Source organism: Vicia villosa, linkage group LG2 (genome assembly GCF_029867415.1).
Source record: "Vicia villosa cultivar HV-30 ecotype Madison, WI linkage group LG2, Vvil1.0, whole genome shotgun sequence".
In the NCBI taxonomy this organism is placed as follows: Eukaryota; Viridiplantae; Streptophyta; class Magnoliopsida; order Fabales; family Fabaceae; genus Vicia; species Vicia villosa.
Genome location: NC_081181.1, coordinates 205,882,226 through 205,903,169, shown reverse-complemented (window position 1 = coordinate 205,903,169; position 20,944 = coordinate 205,882,226). Strand labels below are relative to the sequence as shown.

At 45.5% G+C, this 20,944-nt stretch overlaps 2 protein-coding genes across 3 annotated transcripts; one reads left to right on the top strand and one right to left on the bottom strand.

Annotated features, from left to right (window-relative positions):
* Window positions 1-11,454: 11,454 nt before the first annotated feature.
* On the top strand, window positions 11,455-17,240 carry LOC131653689 (formin-like protein 5). Of its 2 annotated transcripts, XM_058923948.1 has the most exons (7): window positions 11,455-11,756; window positions 11,885-12,169; window positions 13,242-13,836; window positions 14,349-15,030; window positions 15,257-15,462; window positions 15,647-15,882; window positions 16,192-17,240. In XM_058923948.1, the coding sequence occupies exons 2-7, from the start codon at window positions 12,005-12,007 to the stop codon at window positions 17,059-17,061; spliced, it is 2,754 nt and encodes a 917-aa protein (XP_058779931.1). In that variant the 5' UTR covers window positions 11,455-11,756; window positions 11,885-12,004; the 3' UTR covers window positions 17,062-17,240. The 2 variants fall into 2 exon arrangements, with proteins under 2 accessions (XP_058779931.1, XP_058779932.1); XM_058923949.1 differs by lacking the exon at window positions 11,455-11,756 and having other exon boundaries at window positions 12,027-12,169; window positions 13,229-13,836.
* A 1,721-nt stretch (window positions 17,241-18,961) lies between these two features.
* LOC131653690 (probable histone H2A.3) lies at window positions 18,962-19,853 on the bottom strand. Its single transcript, XM_058923951.1, has 2 exons — window positions 19,560-19,853; window positions 18,962-19,395 (listed from the first exon to the last, which is right to left on the bottom strand). The coding sequence occupies exons 1-2, from the start codon at window positions 19,749-19,751 to the stop codon at window positions 19,180-19,182; spliced, it is 408 nt and encodes a 135-aa protein (XP_058779934.1). The 5' UTR covers window positions 19,752-19,853; the 3' UTR covers window positions 18,962-19,179.
* Window positions 19,854-20,944: the final 1,091 nt, after the last annotated feature.

Below are 20,944 nucleotides of genomic sequence, written 5' to 3'. Positions count from 1 at the left end.
TGATAAAATACATATGTTTTTTATAAATTAATTTTAAATATTTTAAATTATTTAATAAATCTTAATTTTTTGAAAACGGTATAAGTTTTATAGATCCAAATATTTTTTATAAATAATCTCAAAACAAAATATTTAGATACGAAAAATAATATATAGTTGATCCACATAATTATATATATGAAAAAATTTATATTTATGATGCAAATATAAATAAAAATATTTCTTTTTAAAAAAAATAATATATTTTTGAGAAAAATGGATATGCATTGACGCTGTAAAATATTTTTACACGGTCAACCAATCACAACCATGTATCCAATTAAAACACAATTTTAATTTAAAAAAATTATTAATACGCATATAAATACCCAAGATTCAGATGCAAAATTGTTAATTTAAAATTGTTAATTTAAAATATTTGTCTTTATTTTATTTTATTTTTATTATATTTTAAAAATAAATACGCATATAATAAGCAATATCGCACCAATATTTTATTTTATTAGTTAATACCTAAAAAAACATTCTACAAATATCTAAAAACTTTGGACAACTACATACAACTTGTTCTGGACTGGGCCAAGGTTAGGCCCACTATGATTTTCGGCCCAATAAACCTCAGAGGCCCACGTTCCTCCTCGGCCCTCCTACGCACTTAGGACGCTCATCTCAGACATGCTCGGCTGTCCTATATCCCCGGAGCATATGACACCCGATATGCTCGGCATTGACGACCCCGCAAACACCTTCGTTGCCGAGGACCCTGCTCCGCGCAGTGGTCCTTCACACCCAATCCTCCGAATACTACGGAGTCCACGTGGCCCCTATTAGACCGCGTCTCCCTTGGATTCCGGAGCGGTTAACCAGGACAGAGGGCATCACGCACCTCCGATATTTCCGCCTAGGAAACCTGGCAGTCTCCTAGTTGGGCTTGGAAATCCAGTCCACTAGCGTGATCATGGCCCAGCGCTGGGGGCTATAAATACCCTCTCCCAGTAGAGGGTCAGGTATTCAATTCTTACTCACTCTTAGCTAGTACTTGCGCTCCTTTGCTCGTCAACTTACTTTGGCATCGGAGTACCTTGCAGGTACACCCCCCTTCTCCTTCCTAGAAGATTCAGTCCGAGCAGCCTACGACGATTCTTCTGATCAGGTACGATCAGTGGCGCCGTCTGTGGGAAACTTGCTTCCCCATCTTTAACAAACAAAGATCAAAGCTAATCATCTCCAATCGTCATGGCTGACAACAACAACAACATCCCAAGCGCTGACCCCTTCCTCCTTCACGAGCTGATCGAGGAATCCTCCCGCGAGCTAGCTAATCGTCGTCGGGGGGATCGTCGGCAACAAAGGTCCGGGCATATAACCCAGGGCACTCAGCTGCTGCAGGTCCTACAACAGGTCCAGAATGTTGACCAAGTTCCTCCAGAGGGTCACGTTCAGAACGGCGAGCAGATCCGAACGACCAACGGGTCAGAACATGCCCAGAATGTGAATGAGACCGACCTCCGAGACGGGCAACATGCTTCCTCATTCACCCACACCTCCGAGAGGCGGAGAACCCGTCATGGAGAAGACGAGGAGCCACTCAACATTCCCGAGGACACTGATCCCATCACCGTCCGCTTGCTCAAAGAAATACAGTTGACAAATAGCCTCCTCATAATCCAGGACGACCGAATTCACGAACTGGAAAGACAGCGACGACGTCGCCCCTCTCCGCGGAGGCGCCACAGGTCTCGCTCCTATTCCTCCTCGCGCTCACCGCCGAGAAGATACCGTCGGCGATCTCCATCCTCTTCGAGGTCTCCCCCGAGAAGACATCGCCGCCGGAGGACCCGTTCCCGTTCTCCACCCAGAAAGAACAGGAAGAACCAGAAACCTGAAGCCGCTGAACAAAGGAGCCCCTCCCCCGAACAGGGCCGCCGGGGCCCCTCCAAGGCTGCGTTGGGTGACAACCAAGATGATTCCCGACGAAACAGGCACTACCGTTCACCAGGTCCGAGCGACGAGGAGGACTTCCGCAGCCCCTTGTCCGCCAAGATCCGGAGAGCTCACCTCCCTCGAGGGATGGAAAAACCGCCAATATTGGACCAATACGACGGGACCACTGACCCCGACGACCATATTCGGAGCATCGAAGCGGTCATGGACTATCACGTCGTCAGAGGCTCGATCAAATGCCGCATTTTCCCGACCACCCTCAGGAAGGGAGCGATGAATTGGTACAGGAACCTCCCTCCGAACTCCATCCACTCCTGGACCGAGCTCAAAGAACTCTTCTTGAGCCACTTCACAGTCTCCCGACGACAACCAAAATCGGAAGCCAATCTCGAGGCCGTGATACAAGGACCCAACGAACCTCTTCGGGATTACCTCGAAAGATTCAACAAGGAGGCCGTCCAAGTGCAGACGGCCGACTACATGAAGAGGTACCTCTTGGAGCGAGGACTACTCCCCGGCAGTGACTTCAAGAAGGCCATCAAGATGGAGGAGGTGCACTCGATGAATGCCCTCCTTCGCAAAGCGAAGGCATTCATCGACTTTGAAGAAGCCGAGGCAGCCGCGGTCAAGACCTCGAGAGGCAATAATGCCGCTCGCAGCTCAAACCTCGAGGATCCAGGGTCACGCCGAGGACAAGACAAAAGAAGGGACGACAGGTCCCGAGATGTCAAAGAACGGCGAGGACCGGCAGGGCGTTTCAACGACTACACTCCTTTGAACACCTCCCGGGAGAGAATCCTGGCCGACTGCCAGAACGCCGAATTCAAAAAATCCAACATCAGGCCCCCGAAGTCAAATCCTACAAGACCGGGGACGGACAAGTCCAAGTACTGCAAGTACCACAAGAGTCACGGGCACTTGACCGACGAATGCATACATCTCAAAGATGCCATAGAGACCCTGATCAAAGAGGGCCACCTGGCAAAATATACCAAGAAGGGAGAACCCTCCAGAAGAGACATCCCTCGAAACTCTGACGAGGGAAACTCACCAGATAGCAGACCGCTTCAAGTCGCGTTGTCCGTGACCCGACCGGAAGACTTCATCCCTTCACTCGGCGTGACAACCGCCCTCAGCACCTGGGAACATTTCCCCACCGCGATGGTCATCTCCAACGGCGGCGACCCCGGCTCTCTCACCGTCAGTTCAGTCAAGAGAAAGTTCGACGAGTTACTCAGCGTCAATGCCGACCTCGGCCCTACTCTGCGGAAATTCCGAGGAAAGTCGGAGCCAATCACTTTCTACCTCGAGGAACTGCCCGGCGGAGCTCCAAACGCCACCATTCCCCTCCTCGTCCGAGCCAGAATGGCAAACTTCGATGTTCGACGAGTCCTGGTGGATGAAGGTAGTTCGGTCGACATCATGTACTCTCACCTTTTCCGAACACTTCAGCTGGACGACTCGCACCTCACTCCCTATGTGGGTTCCGACCTCCAGGGTTTTAACGGAGCCACCACCAAACCATGGGGCTACGTCGAGCTGATTGTCACCTTCGGGGAAGGGGAAGCGTCCAGACAAGTCAAAACCAGGTTTTTGGTGATCGACTGCAAAACATTGTACAACTGCATCATCGGACGCCCAACACTGGCCGAGCTAACCGCCGTGCCCTCCACGGTCCATCTGAAGATGAAGTTCTACACGAGGACGGAGAAAGTGGCCACCATCAACGCCGACATTGAAGCTGCGAGGAGAATCTTCGATGCCTCTGTCAAAGGACTAGAGCTGATCGCCCCTCCGACCAGCTCCAACAAAAAACCGAGAGCCGAAGACAAACACCCCCGGGAAGATCAGGTTCCAACAGCCAACGTCAGCTCAGTCGACCTCGATGCAAGGTTCACACAAGAAGAACTGAAGACCGGGGAAGATACGCCGGCCCCCCATCCCGTCCGGCCTGTCCCCGACGGAGATTTCGAGCTGATCCCCCTGGGAGACAACGCCGACAGAGCAGTGAAGATCGGCAAAGGCATCCCTGACCTGCCAAAGAAGCAACTCGTAGCCTGCCTTCGAGCCAATGCCGACCTGTTCGCCTGGAGCGCCGCAGAGATGCCCGGACTCGACCCTGAGGTCGCCTGCCACCACCTCTCCATCAATCCAACCGCCAAGGCCGTAGTACAACGTAGGCGTCGGCAGTCTCCCGAGAAAGCGGAGGCTGCCGAGAAAGCTGTAAAAGACCTCCTAGAGGCAAATTTTATTTCCGAGGCCAAGTATTCAACTTGGCTCTCAAACGTTGTACTTGTTAAAAAATCCAATGGAAAATGGAGAATGTGTGTTGATTATACTGATGTTAACCGGGCATGTCCAAAGGACGCCTACCCTTTACCTAGTATTGATAGACTGGTCGACAACTCGGCCGACTATAAACTGTTGTCCTTCATGGACGCTTATTCTGGTTACAACCAGATTCCCATGGCGAAATGCGACAAGCAATGCACGGCTTTCATGACCGAATCGGGCAATTATTACTACAACGTAATGCCCTTCGGACTCAAAAACGCCGGGGCAACTTACCAGCGGATGATGAACAAGGTCTTCCGAGGAGAGATCGGCGACACGCTCGAGGTATATATGGACGACATGATCGTCAAATCTCGAGAGGACTCCGACCACACGCTACATCTCGAGCGGGTCTTCAAGCAGGCCAGGTCCTGCAGGATGCGCTTCAATCCAGAGAAGTGCACCTTCGGAGTACGGGCAGGTAAATTCCTCGGCTTTTACTTAACAGAACGAGGAATAGAAGCCAACCCCGATAAATGCCGAGCATTCTCAGACCTCCCTACCCCCACCAATAAAAAATCCATCCAAGTACTAAACGGAATGCTCACGGCATTATCCCGCTTCGTCGCGAAATCCGCCCAGCATGCACTTCCATTCTTTAAGCTTCTTCGGAAGGAAGCAGCTTTCGAGTGGTCCGAGGAATGCGAACAAGCATTGTCCCACCTCAAACAAGTGCTATCCAAACCCCCGGTGCTATCCCGACCAGACAGCAACGAGGTTCTCTATCTCTACTTGGCCGTTTCAGGCGAGGCGGCCAGCGCGGCCCTAATCCGAGAAACGGAAGACGGGCAGAAGCCGGTGTACTTCACTAGCAAATCCCTTCAGGGACCCGAGGTCCGCTATCAACAGATAGAAAAAATCGCGCTAGCCCTAATAACGGCCGCCAGAAGACTGAGGTACTACTTCCTCGCCCACACTATTGTCGTCCGAACAGACCAACCAATTAAACAGCTACTCAGCCGACCGGACATGGCCGGGAGAATGCTGAGGTGGTCCCTCGAACTGTCCGAGTTCGACATACAATACGAGGGCAGGAAAGCGCTAAAAGCCCAAGCACTCGCCGACTTCGTAGCCGAGATGACGACGATCTCCAACTCCCCAACACCCACCGAGAATAAGTGGACCATCTATGTTGATGGCGCCTCAAGCCACGCGGGCAGCGGAGCCGGTATCATCTTGGAGAACGACGAGGGGCTCGTCATCGAAGTACCCTTAGTCCTATCCTTCACCACGTCGAACAACCAGGCTGAGTACGAAGCCCTCCTAGCGGGCCTGCGCCTCGCCGAGGACGTGGGCGCTCAAGAAGTCATGATTTATACCGACTCTCAACTGGTTGCGTCCCAAGTCAGCGGCGACTACCAGGACAAAAACGACACTCTAGCCGAGTATCTATCGCTCGTCAAAGAAAAGATGAAAGGATTCACAAAGGCAGACGTCGCACACATCCCTCGGGAGCACAACTCACGGGCCGACCTTTTATCCAAGCTTGCGAGCACGAGGAAGAAAGGAGGGAACAAGTCAGTGATACAAGAAATCTTGTCCGATCCAAGCATAGGCAAAAACGCGCAAGCCATACAAGTGTTTGCCATCGGAGACGACCATTGCTGGATGACCCCGGTGTACAAATACATCACGAACGACGAGCTCCCCGAGGACCCGAAGGAAGCCTCAGCCATTAAGAGGAGAGCATGCTCGTACACAGTCATCGAAAACAAACTCTACCGACGAGGCTTCTCCGTCCCACTCCTTAAATGCATCGACGGATCGCAAGCACTAGAAGTACTGCAAGAGCTTCACGAGGGGATTAACGGTCAGCATCTCGGCGGTCGGTCGCTGGCGAGAAAAGCCCTCAGAGCCGGCTATTATTGGCCGACTATGCAGCAGGACGCCAAAGAGCATGTTCAGAAATGCGACAGATGTCAGCGGCATGCCGACATGCACCTAGCTCCCCCCAACGAGCTTAAATCCCTTTCCTCTCCTTGGCCTTTCTCCACCTGGGGAATGGACCTCCTCGGCCCCTTCCCAGTCGGATCATACCAGAATAAGTACCTGGTGGTCGCCGTGGATTACTTCACGAAATGGATAGAGGCCGAACCTCTCGCCAAGATCACGTCTCAAAACGTACTACGCTTCTACAAACGGAACATACTCGCTCGGTTCGGGGTGCCACAGGCTATAATCACCGACAATGGCACCCAATTCACCGATAGGAAGTTCCAAGAATTCGTGGCCAAGCTCGGCACAAAACAGCACTTCACCTCAGTCGAACACCCTCAAACGAACGGGCAGGCGGAGGCAGCCAACCGAGTCATCCTCCGAGGACTGAAAAGGAGGCTCGGCGAAGCTAAAAAGGCTTGGGTCGAGGAACTACATAGCGTACTTTGGGCGTATAGAACGACGCCCCATTCGAGCACGGGCGAGACTCCCTTCAGATTAACCTACGGCACCGAAGCCGTAATCCCCGTGGAAATCCGAGAACCTTCTCGGCGCACCGAATACCCCCTCGAGGAAGAACTTAACGACGAGGCCATGAGGGAAGAGCTCGATATGGTAGAGGAGATCCGAGCAGGATCCTCCCTCCGAGAAGCTAAACTAAAACAGCAAATAGCCCTTCGCCATAACGCCAAAGTTATAAAGCGCGAATTTGAAATCGGCGCCCTAGTGCTCCGCAGAAACATGAAAGACTCACGCGAGGGAAAACTGGCCCCAAACTGGGAAGGCCCGTACCGAGTTTACGATAAAACAGAGAACGGCGCCTATTACCTCGAGGATCTCCTCGGAGTAAGACTTGCTCGGCCCTGGAACGCTGAAAAACTCAGACGTTACTACAGTTAGACCCGACCTAACACTCCCGGACGCCTGTATCCGACACAGGTGCTAACCGGGTATGGACCCGCGTCGTAGGTACGAACGCGAGGACTCCACGACAGCAGCGGTCGGATACTACCACAAAATGGGAGAACCGACCACACGGAAGACTCTACACCTAGACCCTCCGTGGAAGTACCTGCATGGCAGAACCCCAGCTCGCGATGGGACCGTTCACGCCGCGAGGACTTGGCCATGATCATTGACTCGTACTCGCTAACAGCGCACACCTGCTCTGCGCACCCGGGCCGTACTCAACACGCCCGGGCAATCAATCTAGGCCGAGCATAGTCCACAAAACCGATAATATCACAAGTATATGTGTAACTCTCCGGCGTTCCGAGCATAAGCCATCAGTTACCTAAAACAATCGAAAAATATTCTAAGTATGGAGGAAATACCTCGTCATACGAGCACAACAGGAAAGTTATCAAAACACGAGCATACAACGATAACACCGAAGGTGCAGATAAACAGATATAAGCAAGCAAAGTTATAAAACATTAAAATTGCCGACCAACATGGTCGACGATGTCCAAAAGTTACAATCAAAATGCCGGGCACGCAGGCCCCCAAAGTAATCCGGGCATTACCCAACAAAAGATAAAATGGCACGCAGGCCGAAGAAGAAGGGCACGCAGGCCCAGGACCACTACCTACTCTTCACTCTCTGGAGACTCGGGCACCAACGCACCGTCCACAATCTTCGAAGAAAGCCCGACGTTATCCTCCTTCAAACCAGGGTTTAGAAGCCTAAGTTGACGGACAGCACGCTCGAAACCGACTTCAGCCATGTCGGCCAAGCTTATCTTCAGGCTATCTATCTTCTCCACGAATTCAGCCCTAGTCCGCAGAACGGCCACATCCGACGACTCGTCAGCCGAGGGAGCCCACTCAAGCTGAAGGTCAGCGAGCTTTTTCTTCTCCGCCGCAATCTCTCCGTCCTTCTGCTTGAGAACCGCGTCGATCTTTCTCTTCAACTCCTTGCGGTCGGTCTCCAGAGTCTTCACCCTGTCCTCGGCAGTCTTCTTTGCCGCCTCCGCCTCTTTCAGGGCCTCGGACGAGCCCGAGCCACCACTGGCTAACATTTGGGCCATCCCCAAAACCCTCACCACGGCAGCAGCGTCGCACGCCAGCTGTTTCTGAAGGGACGGAGGGTCCATCTCACCGATCCGACGAGCTTCATCCGGAGAAGTAACCATGGGAAACTTTTCAAAATAACCTCCATCCTTGTAGCAAGGAGGCAATACAAAACCACGCTCGGGACCTAAGCTCGACGGCTCATGACGCCCCTCGGTAGCACGAGGTCTCTTGGAAGACCTCTCGTCCTCCTTCATCCGAGGAGAACCTGCTGAGGCCGAGTTCTCTGCAGCACCAGTGCCCCGATTCTTCTTCTTCTGATTCCTCTTTGCATCCAGGGCCATCTTCAGGACTGAGTCCTCCTTCTCCGGCATGGCATCTGCAAAGAAAAAATAAAAGGAGTTAGCGAAAACACAGGACATAAAAAGGAAAGCAGGGTGAATAGGCACAACCTAACAACGCCCGAGTCTCCTCGGGAGTCCGACAAGATAGCAGAGCCTTGGTATTAATAGGCCGCTGCTCCACGACCGGCACACCATTCTCGTCCAATATGGGACTCCCATTCCTCGTCACCCACCGGGACATAGTAAAGCTGTCCACATATTTGCATAGGACCGAATAGGACTCTGCGTCTTGCTCGTCCAGGTCCCCATCTTCCCAAACGTAATGTTTAGGGGGAGACGAGAAGTGACCTTTCCACCAGAAAAACGGGAACCTCGTACAGAATTCCCTTTCTACCTGCCCGTCCTCACCCCTCACTAACTCCCCGTCGTCGTCACGAAGGACCACAGAATCCGACACATCGTGGTAAGCCGCCGGGCTGAGCGGACGAACGACAAAGTATCGATCCTTGAAACCCTTCACAGAGTCCGTGTACATCCCGAAGAGCTTCCGCTCGGCATTCTTGAACGACACCCAACCATATCGCCCGTCTGCCGCCTGTCTTTGAACACGAAAGCACCGGCCGAACAATGCGGTCGTGGCGCCAATACCCAAGTAGTCACAAACAATCTCGAATGCTCGCATAAAAGCAAAAGCATTGGGGTGCAATTGGGATGGCGCCAAATTTAGAAACGCCATCATCGATTTCTGAAAGTCGGAGAAGGGCAGTCGGAAGCCGAGCTCCTTGAACACGTACTCGTACATCGCAAAGCCATCCCCGTTGAACCGAGAACATATGCGCTCGTCCTTAGACGGGCACGTCACTTGGTAATTCGGCGCTTCGCCCTCTCTCAAAACCTCGATTTCTGTAAAGACCCCATCTAGAGACTCGGTATATCGGGAAGTGACCGTTAAGGCTTCCTCGGCTATCCAGTCGGCCGCAACCGTGCATTCGTAACTAAACAAGGGCATTGGGGAGACCCCTCCCTCGGCGTCCGGGCCAGGTGAATCAACATGGTCGTCGTCGGCCAGAGAGGGCGCATTTTGATCCTCGATAATCTCGACGTCTGAACTTGTGGCCGTCGAGGCATCCGACTCGCTACTCCACGACGAACCAGATCCCGAGCCGGACTCCGAGCTAGCGCTCGAATCAGATTCACCTGCACGCAGAAGGGAGAAAGTGAATTCGACAGTTCATCAAATCCACCCTTCCACCGCAACGCAAGCGAAAGGGTAGAGCAGGAGCGGCGGAGCCCCCGGCTAAACCCCCATCGAGGAAAGACGCCCGTCAGCCGAGGACTCGCGAAAGCACGCGACATGACAACGAAAAATCATCCGAACAAACACGGTGGCCCAACGCCACGTCATCTAGTCCGCCGACCCATACTACCCCGGGCATCGCCTGGATAACCCGAGGAGGAAACAACGATCGCTCGTTGATTCCAGCCTACGTCTACGACGACGACCGCGAAAATAAAGCACACAAACCCTACGGAAAAGAATAAAGCAACGAAGAGGGAAGCGAACTTACGTGAAGACATGGTAACGATGACCGGATGAGCTTCTCGGTAGACGAATGGTATGGTGAACAATCTGGAAAAGTATCTTCCGGGGAACGCCTGTCTGATGCCGAGCAGGTAAACAGAGAGAGTGAAACTTCCAAATGAGAGGATTCGCCCCCTTTTATAGGGAAAGGGCTCGGAAGGCGAAGCGTCGCCTCTTCTGACAAACGCCGCCTCCTAGACCCTAGGCCATTATTACCTACGCCACGTCAGCGCGTGCCACCCACGCGCGACGTTTCGTCCCTCCACAGGTTGTTCCTCCGAGCACGCCCGGTTGACGAGGAGCCATCTCATCGAGCATCTCCCCGGCCCGAGCATCAGGTAAAGTCACAGCTTCTTGACCAGAAAACTCCGACTTGGGGGGCTCCTGTTCTGGACTAGGCCAAGGTTAGGCCCACTATGATTTTCGGCCCAATAAACCTCAGAGGCCCACGTTCCTCCTCGGCCCTCCTACGCACTTAGGACGCCCATCTCAGACATGCTCGGCTGTCCTATATCCCCGGAGCATATGACACCCGATATGCTCGGCATTGACGACCCCGCAAACACCTTCGTTGCCGAGGACCCTGCTCCGCGCAGTGGTCCTTCACACCCAATCCTCCGAATACTACGGAGTCCACGTGGCCCCTATTAGACCGCGTCTCCCTTGGATTCCGGAGCGGTTAACCAGGACAGAGGGCATCACGCACCTCCGATATTTCCGCCTAGGAAACCTGGCAGTCTCCTAGTTGGGCTTGGAAATCCAGTCCACTAGCGTGATCATGGCCCAGCGCTGGGGGCTATAAATACCCTCTCCCAGATGAGGGTCAGGTATTCAATTCTTACTCACTCTTAGCTAGTACTTGCGCTCCTTTGCTCGTCAACTTACTTTGGCATCGGAGTACCTTGCAGGTACACCCCCCCTTCTCCTTCCTAGAAGATTCAGTCCGAGCAGCCTACGACGATTTTTCTGATCAGGTACGATCACAACTTAATACTATAACTTATGTTAGGGAGGTCTCTTACGTGAAAGAAAGTAATTACTACATTTAGAAAATAAAATTTTGTATTTCTTATGCCAAAAAATAATAATAATAATAATAATAATATATAATTTCCAACAAAACTAACCTATTAAATTGTCATTTTTTTTAGAAAGAAATTTTCACAAATAGGAAATATGTTTCTACCTTCATTTAAGAGAAAGAAAAAATTCCTTTTGAGATATCTCTTCAAATGGGGAGAAATAATTAAGACAAAGATAGAGAGAGAAAGGTATTAATGAATGAATAATGATAAAGAACCTCAAGTTTTACAATGCTACGGTTCATAAATTTTCAAGTAAAAATTAGAAAATTTCAAGTGAGAAAAATAATTGCAGAAAAAAGAAAATGAGAGAGAGAAAGAGAGAAAAGCTTAAAAGGAAAAATCTGTGTTCCTGAGTAGGCGCCAATGTCCTAATTCCTAATAATCCTCAACAATTCATAGGACGGCCCTGCGCGTGAAAGGGTTCCCGCGCCAACAATTTTCCCACCATCATCATCATCATCATCATAAAAAAGAACCCTTTTTTGTGAACCTTTGCATTCACATTTGAAAAAAATTCAGGTTGTTTTTAATTTATTATTTGTAAAAATTATTACTTTTTATAATATGTTATCCAATTCATTGATAAATTAGCAATTTTGGAAAATGGGTCGGTGATTTTATTTTGGTTTTGTATTTGTTGTGCCCAGAATTGTTGAATTTGTTTGTGCATTCAAGAAAGTGATCATGAAAAATGATAGATTTTGGGTTGATGAAGACAATGTAGACATTTTATGGGCCTTGATGTTACAAGAAGCAAATGAAGCACAATGGTGACAATTCAAAATTATATGGGTGTCATAAAGTATGTATTTTGCATTGTTTTGGTTCTTAATATTGTAGCAGTTATTAGCATTGAAGAAAAGAAGGAAACAGAAGAAGAATTTGTTGGCAAATTATTTGATCCTGCGTCTGGATTATTGGATGAGGATACGGTGAGACTCACTTCACTAGTTATTTGCAATTAGGTATCTTTTTAAGTTCGATTACTTTCATTATTTTAACACCCTCCACCGAAATATTTTAGGCAAATTGAAGTGAACATGACATTGTAACATACTTGTGAGACTAAAATTGCATTATAGTACCCTCTTGTTTGTTACTCTTTGTCTTATAATTTAGGTTGAGTATGGCTCAACTCAACCCTACAAAATCAGCTTGTAAGGTGAGGGAAGTTTCATGTATCTTATCATACACCCCTTCACATACATAACATGATATTTGGGAGTGACTGGTGTGGTCAGGCAACGGGACGTGGCCTGATGGAATTTAGATCGGTTGTGACTCTATCTTAAAATTTAGGTTAATCTTATTCGATCCTGCAAAATTTGCTTGTAACATGAGGGATACCTCATATATCTCCTCACACACTCCTTCACGTTCGGGACTAGACATTTGGAGTGTCACCCATGTGATTTGATATTGAGGGGTCCAATATATCTTGAATAGGCAGGACTAGACATTTGGAGTGTGACCCGTGTGATTTGATATTGAGGGGTCCAATATATCTTGGATAGGCGGGACTAGACATTTGGAGTGTGACCCGTGTGATTTGATATTGAGGGGTCCAATATATCTTGGATAGGCAGGACTAGAAATTTGGAGTGTGCTTTGATATTGAGGGGTCCAATACATCTTGGATAGGCAGGACTAGACATTTGGAGTGTGACCCGTTGTTTGGCGCCGTGTCAAGCACCTCCTTTTTTATTTTGAGGGGTCCAATATATCTTGGATAGACAGGACTAGACATTTAGAGTGTGACCCATTGTTTGGCGCCGTGTCAAGCACCTCCTTTTATAATGTTGTATGTCAAATTAGGTACTAAATTGATCAAGAAAGATTTTGTGATTTAAGAACATATCTATGCTTCTACTTCAACCAGATAACATTTCCTCATGTAATTATTGTTAACGATCACGTGCCACTATGTTAAAATTCTTTTAAGTATTTTTGTAACCATTTCTTAGATGAATGGACTCTAAAACTGGTTATAGTTCCATGCTGCAGGCAGAGATTCTATGTATCATTTGCATGGAAGATTTGATTCATGTTACGAAAGATATTGGAGATCTTGGCTTATGCCTACCAAAGGAATCACATAGTAGAACCAATGAACTTACCTCAGAATCCAGATCAACAACAAGAGAAAACATCCAAAATTTGATTAGTACTTGCAATCCACAGTTGAAGGAAAACTTTCTTAACTGTTTGAGAAAACACCACGTTCCATTCCAAGATCAATCCAAGAATTTGAACACTGCTTACGAGGAATCAGGTTCGTCCAGAAGATATCCGCGTCGAGTTTCGCCTCGATACTTAGCAGAAAAACAAGACAAAGATGGTGGCAACGATGGATCATCTAAAAAAGATAAAAGCGATAATGATTCTGATAAATCATCAAAGAAGAAGTCGAAATCTTCTGAATCTAAACGTAAACAGCACGAGAAAGCGGTTTATAATGCTGTGGCTATGACTGCACTGGTGACATTTATATTTGCAGCATGTATCTTTTTATGTTGTTGTAGGTGTTGTGGAAGTGGTAGAGTTAATCAAACCGATGAAAGGCCGCTTCTCAGCATGAGCAGGAGTGACTACTCTGTTGGTACATAGCAAAACAATTTCATTCTCACACACATCGTTAATATGGTATAGATTTAAACGCAGTTTCAATCCTTCTATTTTTCCTCGTTCACAATTTTGGTCCCCTATTTATAAATCCAAGATTTTAGACTCCCGGGTTTTTAAAATGACTGGCCTTTTCTCCACCTATACATTGTGAGACTGAATTTTGATGATGTGGCAAGTGAGTAGAGCTTATGTGGCTACTCAGTCGATGATGTGACACTGACACTGTCTAGGTGGATTCTTCATATAGGGTGACAAAGTTCAACCATAAATGCCACGAGTACCTCACTTGCCAAATCGTCAAAATCAACCGGAAATGTATGCGTGTGGAAAATGTCTCGATGTCTTTAAAAGCGAGGGACTAAATTTGTTAAATTTAAAACTAGAGGGACCGAAATTGTAATATGGCTAAATAGAGGGACTGAAACCGCAATTAAGCCTATGAGGATATTCTAGTCTTGACATGATGTACTTCAATCTTCATTACAGATTCTTCTCCAAATAATAACCCCTCAAGATTTTCATTAAAAGAGGAGAAACATGGAGTCCAACCAATTAGTAGTATTTTGGTTGATGAGAAAAAGAACTCAATGAAAGAAGATGCTACAAGACCGTCATTTGACCTTAAACCTCCACCGGGTAGGGTAGGAAGTGGCATTCCACCTTTGAAACCTCCTCCAGGAAGACCTGATCCTCTTCCACCCGAACCACCGTCAGTTAAGAATTTTGATTATGCAGTTAATCCACCGCCGCCACCTCCTCCCCCTGGACTACAAATTCCTAGCAGTGTTGGTCCTCTTCCTCCCGGACTACCGAGGCCTGGCGGTGGTGGCCCTCCTCCACCCCCACCGCCGAAACTTGGCAATAGTGGTCCTAAGCCTCCTCCACCACCACCACCACGTGGAAAAGCAGGTGGTCCTCGACCACCACCACCTCCTAAGGGTGGTGTAGGTCCTCCGAGAGCTCCACCTCCATTTGGCCAAAAAGGTACAAGACCTTTACCTAATGGACCAAAGGTTCAAGGGAAAGTTGAAGTTAGTTCAGAAGGTGAAGGTGAAGGTGAAGCTGATGATGCTCCTAAAACCAAGTTAAAGCCTTTTTTCTGGGACAAGGTTCAAGCCAACTCAGATCAAACTATGGTTTGGACTCAACTCAAAGCAGGATCATTCCAGTGAGTGATAAATCACTTTTTTTTTTTATTAAAGTAGTACTAACAGTCATTTTACAAATGCCTCTGAAGAGGTTGGAGCACTGCCGCTTAAGTTTATGAGATCAAATTATTGCTACTGAGTTGATACCCCATGAACTTGTCCTTCTTTTGATGCAAATTAAGAATAATTTACCATTGGCTAGGTGTTACATTGCTGATATTATTGTTGATGATGAATTTTTAACAGGTTTAACGAAGAAATGATGGAAACACTTTTTGGATATAGTACTCCATCAATGGAGAAAAAAGGTGGACAGAAGAAAGAGCCTTCCTTCCGTGATGCTGCACCTCAGTTTACCCAAATCATTGAATCAAAGAAAGCACAAAATTTATCAATTCTGTTGAAAGCATTAAATGTGACACTTGAAGAAGTCCGTGATGCACTACTTGAAGGTTCTGTTTTTTCTGTTCCTTTATTTTTCTTCTAGAACTGCATATAATATCGTCATCAGCTTCTTCTGGTGTAACACTGGTTACTGTTTTAATATGTAACGATTATGTATCAATAAATTGTATCAAGTTTATTGTCTCTGATTCCACGTGTATGATAGCTCTGAATATGTTTTTGGTTGATCAGGAAATGAGCTCCCAATAGAATTTCTTCACACCCTGATAAAGATGGCACCAACATCAGAGGAAGAACTTAAGCTTAGACTTTTCAGTGGTGGTTTATCTCAACTAGGTCCAGCAGATCGGTTCCTTAAATCCCTGGTTGAGATTCCCTTTGCTATTAAACGAATGGAAACATTGCTTTACATGAGTACTCTTCAAGAGGAACTCACCTCTACCCGGGATTCTTTCACAACTTTAGAGGTAGGATCTCTAAATTTGATCCCTCGTAAGATGCATTGCGTATACTTTTAGCATTTATCTTATATGATGATCATGACTGCCAAGCTCCAACACTTCATATTGCAACATGTATGGTGTCCGAAATTTGTTTGTCGTCTTGCACAGACACGATATCGACACGTGTAGTTACATTCAATCACGACCATTTTCTTAAAGTGTTTACTTGTCAGTGTCAGTATTCATGTATGGTATATGTGTTTGTGTTTCATTCTTCTTTTTCCGTTTATCAAAATGAAAACCAATTTGATTCATTTCTTCATATCAAACCAGGTTGCTTGTAAGGAACTAAGGAGCAGTAGATTGTTCCTCAAGCTTCTTGAAGCTGTTCTTAAAACAGGAAACCGGATGAACGACGGAACATTCCGCGGAGGTGCACTTGCATTCAAACTTGACACGCTACTAAAATTATCCGATGTAAAAGGAGTAGATGGGAAAATCACCCTCTTACACTTTGTTGTTCAAGAGATAATGCGAACAGAAGGAATAAGAGCAGCCCGAATGGTGAAAGAGAGCAGTAGTTTCTCTAGTATAAAAACCGAGGACCTTCTCGAAGACTTTAATCATGAATCAGAAGAACACTACCGCGAAATAGGTCTACAAGTAGTCTCACATTTGAGTAGTGATCTCGAGAATGTGAAGAAGGCGGCAGCATTAGATGCTGATGGTTTGACAAGCACAACAGCTAGATTAGGCTATGGTCTTGTAAAAACTCGTGATTTCTTAAACAAAGAACTTGTGAACAACTTAGAGAACGATAAAGGGTTCCATGAGACAGTTAAGAGTTTTGTGGAGAAAGCCGAGGTTGATGTCACAGGTTTGTTAGAAGAAGAGAAGAAAATCATGGCTCTTGTAAAGAGTACTGGTGATTACTTTCATGGGAGTACAGGGAGAGACGAAGGGTTGAGATTGTTTGTAATAGTACGCGATTTCTTAATAATGTTGGATAAGGTGTGCAGAGAGATTCAAAAAGCACCAAAGAAGCCAATAAAGAATGTAAAACAAGAAACAAGTAATGCTAATCCTAAAGGGCCGTCGAAGCCGGAAACTCGTCCTCCACCTCCAGATATTCGCCAGCGGTTGTTTCCGGCAGTGGTAGAGAGGAGAGTGGATGATTTTAGTTCAGATGAAGACAGTCCATAGGTTGGAGTCAAGTTGGAAATTGTGTTGTAACAATTTTTGTATTTCTGTTGTCATGTCATTACTTGGTATAGAATTGTTAGAGAGACATGACTAATTGATTGATTGTCTGGTTTTTGAAGGGGGTGATTGTGTTGTTGATCATTCATTATTTGAATGCATGTAAAGTCATGGTTTAGTTAGCTTTCTTTTTGTAGAAAGATGGTTAGATTGTGTGTATCTTCTTCTATGATTCAAGTCACGTAGCATTAATGCTCTCAACCTTCAATATTCAAATGTACATAGACTTGACCAAAAAACATAGTGAAAAAGCGATACTATCCGGATAGCTGTGCCACACCCTAAAAATGGGATAGTATATGTCAAAATGGGTCGCTCTACCATGCTCTACACTATCCTATAGTTGCCGTTATAGTCTTCTGCACTGGCACCACTAAGCCTTGCTGCTATAGCACTATTTACCCTATAGTTTCCCCCATAATCTTCCGCACCGTTATGCCGAGGCAAACCGCTCTACCATGTTCTACATTGTTTACCCTATAGTTGCCGCTATAGTCACCACTAAGCCTTGCCGCTATAGTCTTCCGCACTGCTAAAGACACTTTCTATTAAGCTTCTTCCCATATCAGTCTCTAATAAACTTCTGTTTAGGCCTGACTTATAAGAAAAGAGATAAATTTCATGCTTACTGAAAGATAGTTAAATGTTTCAAATTTTTGTATTTCATGTAAAAGAGATAACACAATTATTAATATACCCTCAATTAAATTCTCATTCACTAACAATAGTAACTAATTAATGCACTGCTACCCAATAATAATTACTCCAGCACTAATCCGCTGTAGTAAAGTAAAGGAGCAACTTCACACCAGGGACAGTAATTTTAGTATTTGGCCTTGTCATCAACTAATTCAAAAAGAACAATTTCACACCAGGGACAATGATTTTAGTATTTGGCCTTGTCATCAACTAAATCAAAAAGAACAATTTGACACCAGGGACAATGATTTTAGTATTTGGCCTTGTCATCAACTAATTCAAAAAGAACATTTTCACCAGGGACAATGATTTTAGTATTTGGCATTGTCAGCCAACTAATCTTAAAAGAACAATTCCACCAGGGACAATGATTTTAGTATTTGACCTTCTCATCAACTAATCCAAAAAGAACAATTAGACCGTCTACACAAGAATTGTTAGCACACCTCAAGCTTTTTCCATGACTATCAGCCTCCAATATTCGCAGAATAAAAGCCACTTAATAGCTCTAACTCACTAAAGTGCACCTTACAGTTTTTCCCTGAGGTTACTTTATAGCTCTATCTAACCACTACTGTTTTTCTTATAACAGCCAGCCTCCAGCCACCACAGAATAGAGGTCCGATACCCCACTATTTACTCTATAGCTGCCATTAGAATACACCCTCTGCTACTCTCTAAAGCCACGATGGAACAATTCTGTATATATGCAACCAAATTTCCATAGCAACAATGTTTCAAATGGCACAGCCATATTTACATATTAATGTAAGGCAAAGTAAAACAAATGATGTAAGACAACAAAACTAGATGATAAGAAGATCGTAAGTGAAACTACAAATTTCAAAATTAGATAAACATAATCTATCACCAACATACATTTTACCTTAATGCATTCAAAACTATGTAGCTTACCAACAAATCAACACACCAAAATCCATCGATTTAAATAGCTTTCAAATTTTGCACAATTTCACAATCCAAATAAAGCAATGTATGCACCAAGGCACATCTTGTAAACAAATCCAAAATTTGATATTCTAGGTAAGGATGTTCACAAACAAAAGCAAGAATACGCATTCCTCTTTGCTTTTAGTTTAAGAACGTCTAGGATGAAGATGTCAGCAATAAATATCACATAAAGTAACCGAAACTGGGCAAAGATGACATTGAATATGAGAAAAATTATGAAATTTCAATAATTTCTCCATAAGGAACAGCATTAGATAAATATATCCACATCATAAACTAAAACCCTAACTAGAACTACAAAGTTCAAGACATGTTCTTTATCCCAAACCAGATACATATGAATAACTTAAAATCAAAACGGTTCTTCAAAACTGAAGTTCCATCGATGAATTACTCTTCATCGGCACCAGCACCCTTGGAGGAACCACCAGCTTTCTTTGGGAGCAAAAGGTTGTGAATATTGGGCATAACACCACCGTTAGCGATGGTAACATCGCCAAGAAGCTTGCTCAATTCCTCATCGTTCCTAACAGCCAATTGAATATGTCTAGGCACAATTCTAGTCTTCTTGTTGTCCCTCGCAGCGTTTCCAGCCAATTCAAGAACCTAATCACAAATACACACAAATTAAGCCCCAAATTTCAATAAATTAGAAAATCGGTAAATCGATAACCTAAATTGGGGAAAACCTAACAGAATTTCGAAAACCTAGATCTGGCGATATGAACATGAAATTCGAATGTGAAAGATATGTATGAAGGAAGAACTACCTCGGCGGCGAGATATTCAAGGACGGCGGCAAGGTACACAGGAGCACCGGCACCGACACGCTCGGCGTATTTACCGGCCTTGAGGAAACGAGCGATACGGCCGACGGGGAATTGAAGGCCAGCCTTGCTGCTCCTTGAGGTTGCCTTCTTGGCAGCGCCACTGGATCCTAGGGTTTTGCCTCTTCCTGCCATTGATTGATCGATGAAATTTTAGGGATTTGAAGAAAAGAGAAATTTTTGATCGATAAGAGAACACGGAAGTATATTGAGAGTATGGAATGAATGAAGAATGAAGAATGGAGGGAGGTTTTTATATTGTGATGGGAATAGAATGAACCAATTAGATTGAATGACGCGGATTGATGTGATTGCCGTTGGATTGTGGTAGTTATGGATGGTCTAGATGAGTCGCGTAAAAGATTAATTTAATATATCTCCTTTTTAACTTAAATGCATATTTATTTACCCCTTTGCTCAATTTATGACATGCGTAAAAAATTATTGTTGTTTTTTTTTTTTTTGCTATTCGCACCGGTGTCGATCCACTACAGGTGGGCCACTAATCCGGCTCGTGCGGAGAGGCACGCGCACTGGCCAAGCAAGATTGTTCCGCCTGAGAATCGAACTCGGTATTCCCCGAGTACTAAAAATTATTGTTGTTTTTAGTACTACTAGTATGTCATATTATTATTTTCTCGTTAATAAATGAATGATTAAAAATTGTCGTTAAAAATATAACTAAATGTGATATATTTTAATTTGATATAATAAAACAATTAGATCAATTCAATTTTATTTTTATATTTAAAAAAATAATAATAATCTAGATTGACAAGATTATAAAAACAAACATGAACGTAGTTCAAAATAAACACGAAAGTAACTCCCTTGAAAAGTATCTCTTATCTAATTTTTATGAGACGATGAAAATATTTTAGACACAAAGAACCTAAACAGCCACCAAGACATATTATAGGAGACTATGGTATAAAGATCAATTAAGGACGAATCACCAATTGATTTCAACCAGCAAATTTATTGTCACTCAACATTTTGTTAGTTTGTGTAGTTCTCGAAGAAACACTAATATGGCTTCCAAAAGCCCTTTGATGAACCTCAAATAAGACTAATCAACCAGAATGGAGACAGGGAAGAGAGGCGAAAGAGATATTTTCGAGCCTGCAAAAAAAAAAAGCAACAACGGTTGAAAAGCCGGAGTGATCTCATCCTCCCTCTGGCATCTCAACATATGGGTGGTTCTTCCCATTTTGTAAAGTTTTCTTTGATGCATGCTTGCGGATTTTCTTTGCTACTAACTCGTCATTCGATAACTCGTTTGACTGCAGGTAGGGGACTATGGGAGCTATTCAACCATCAATCAAGGT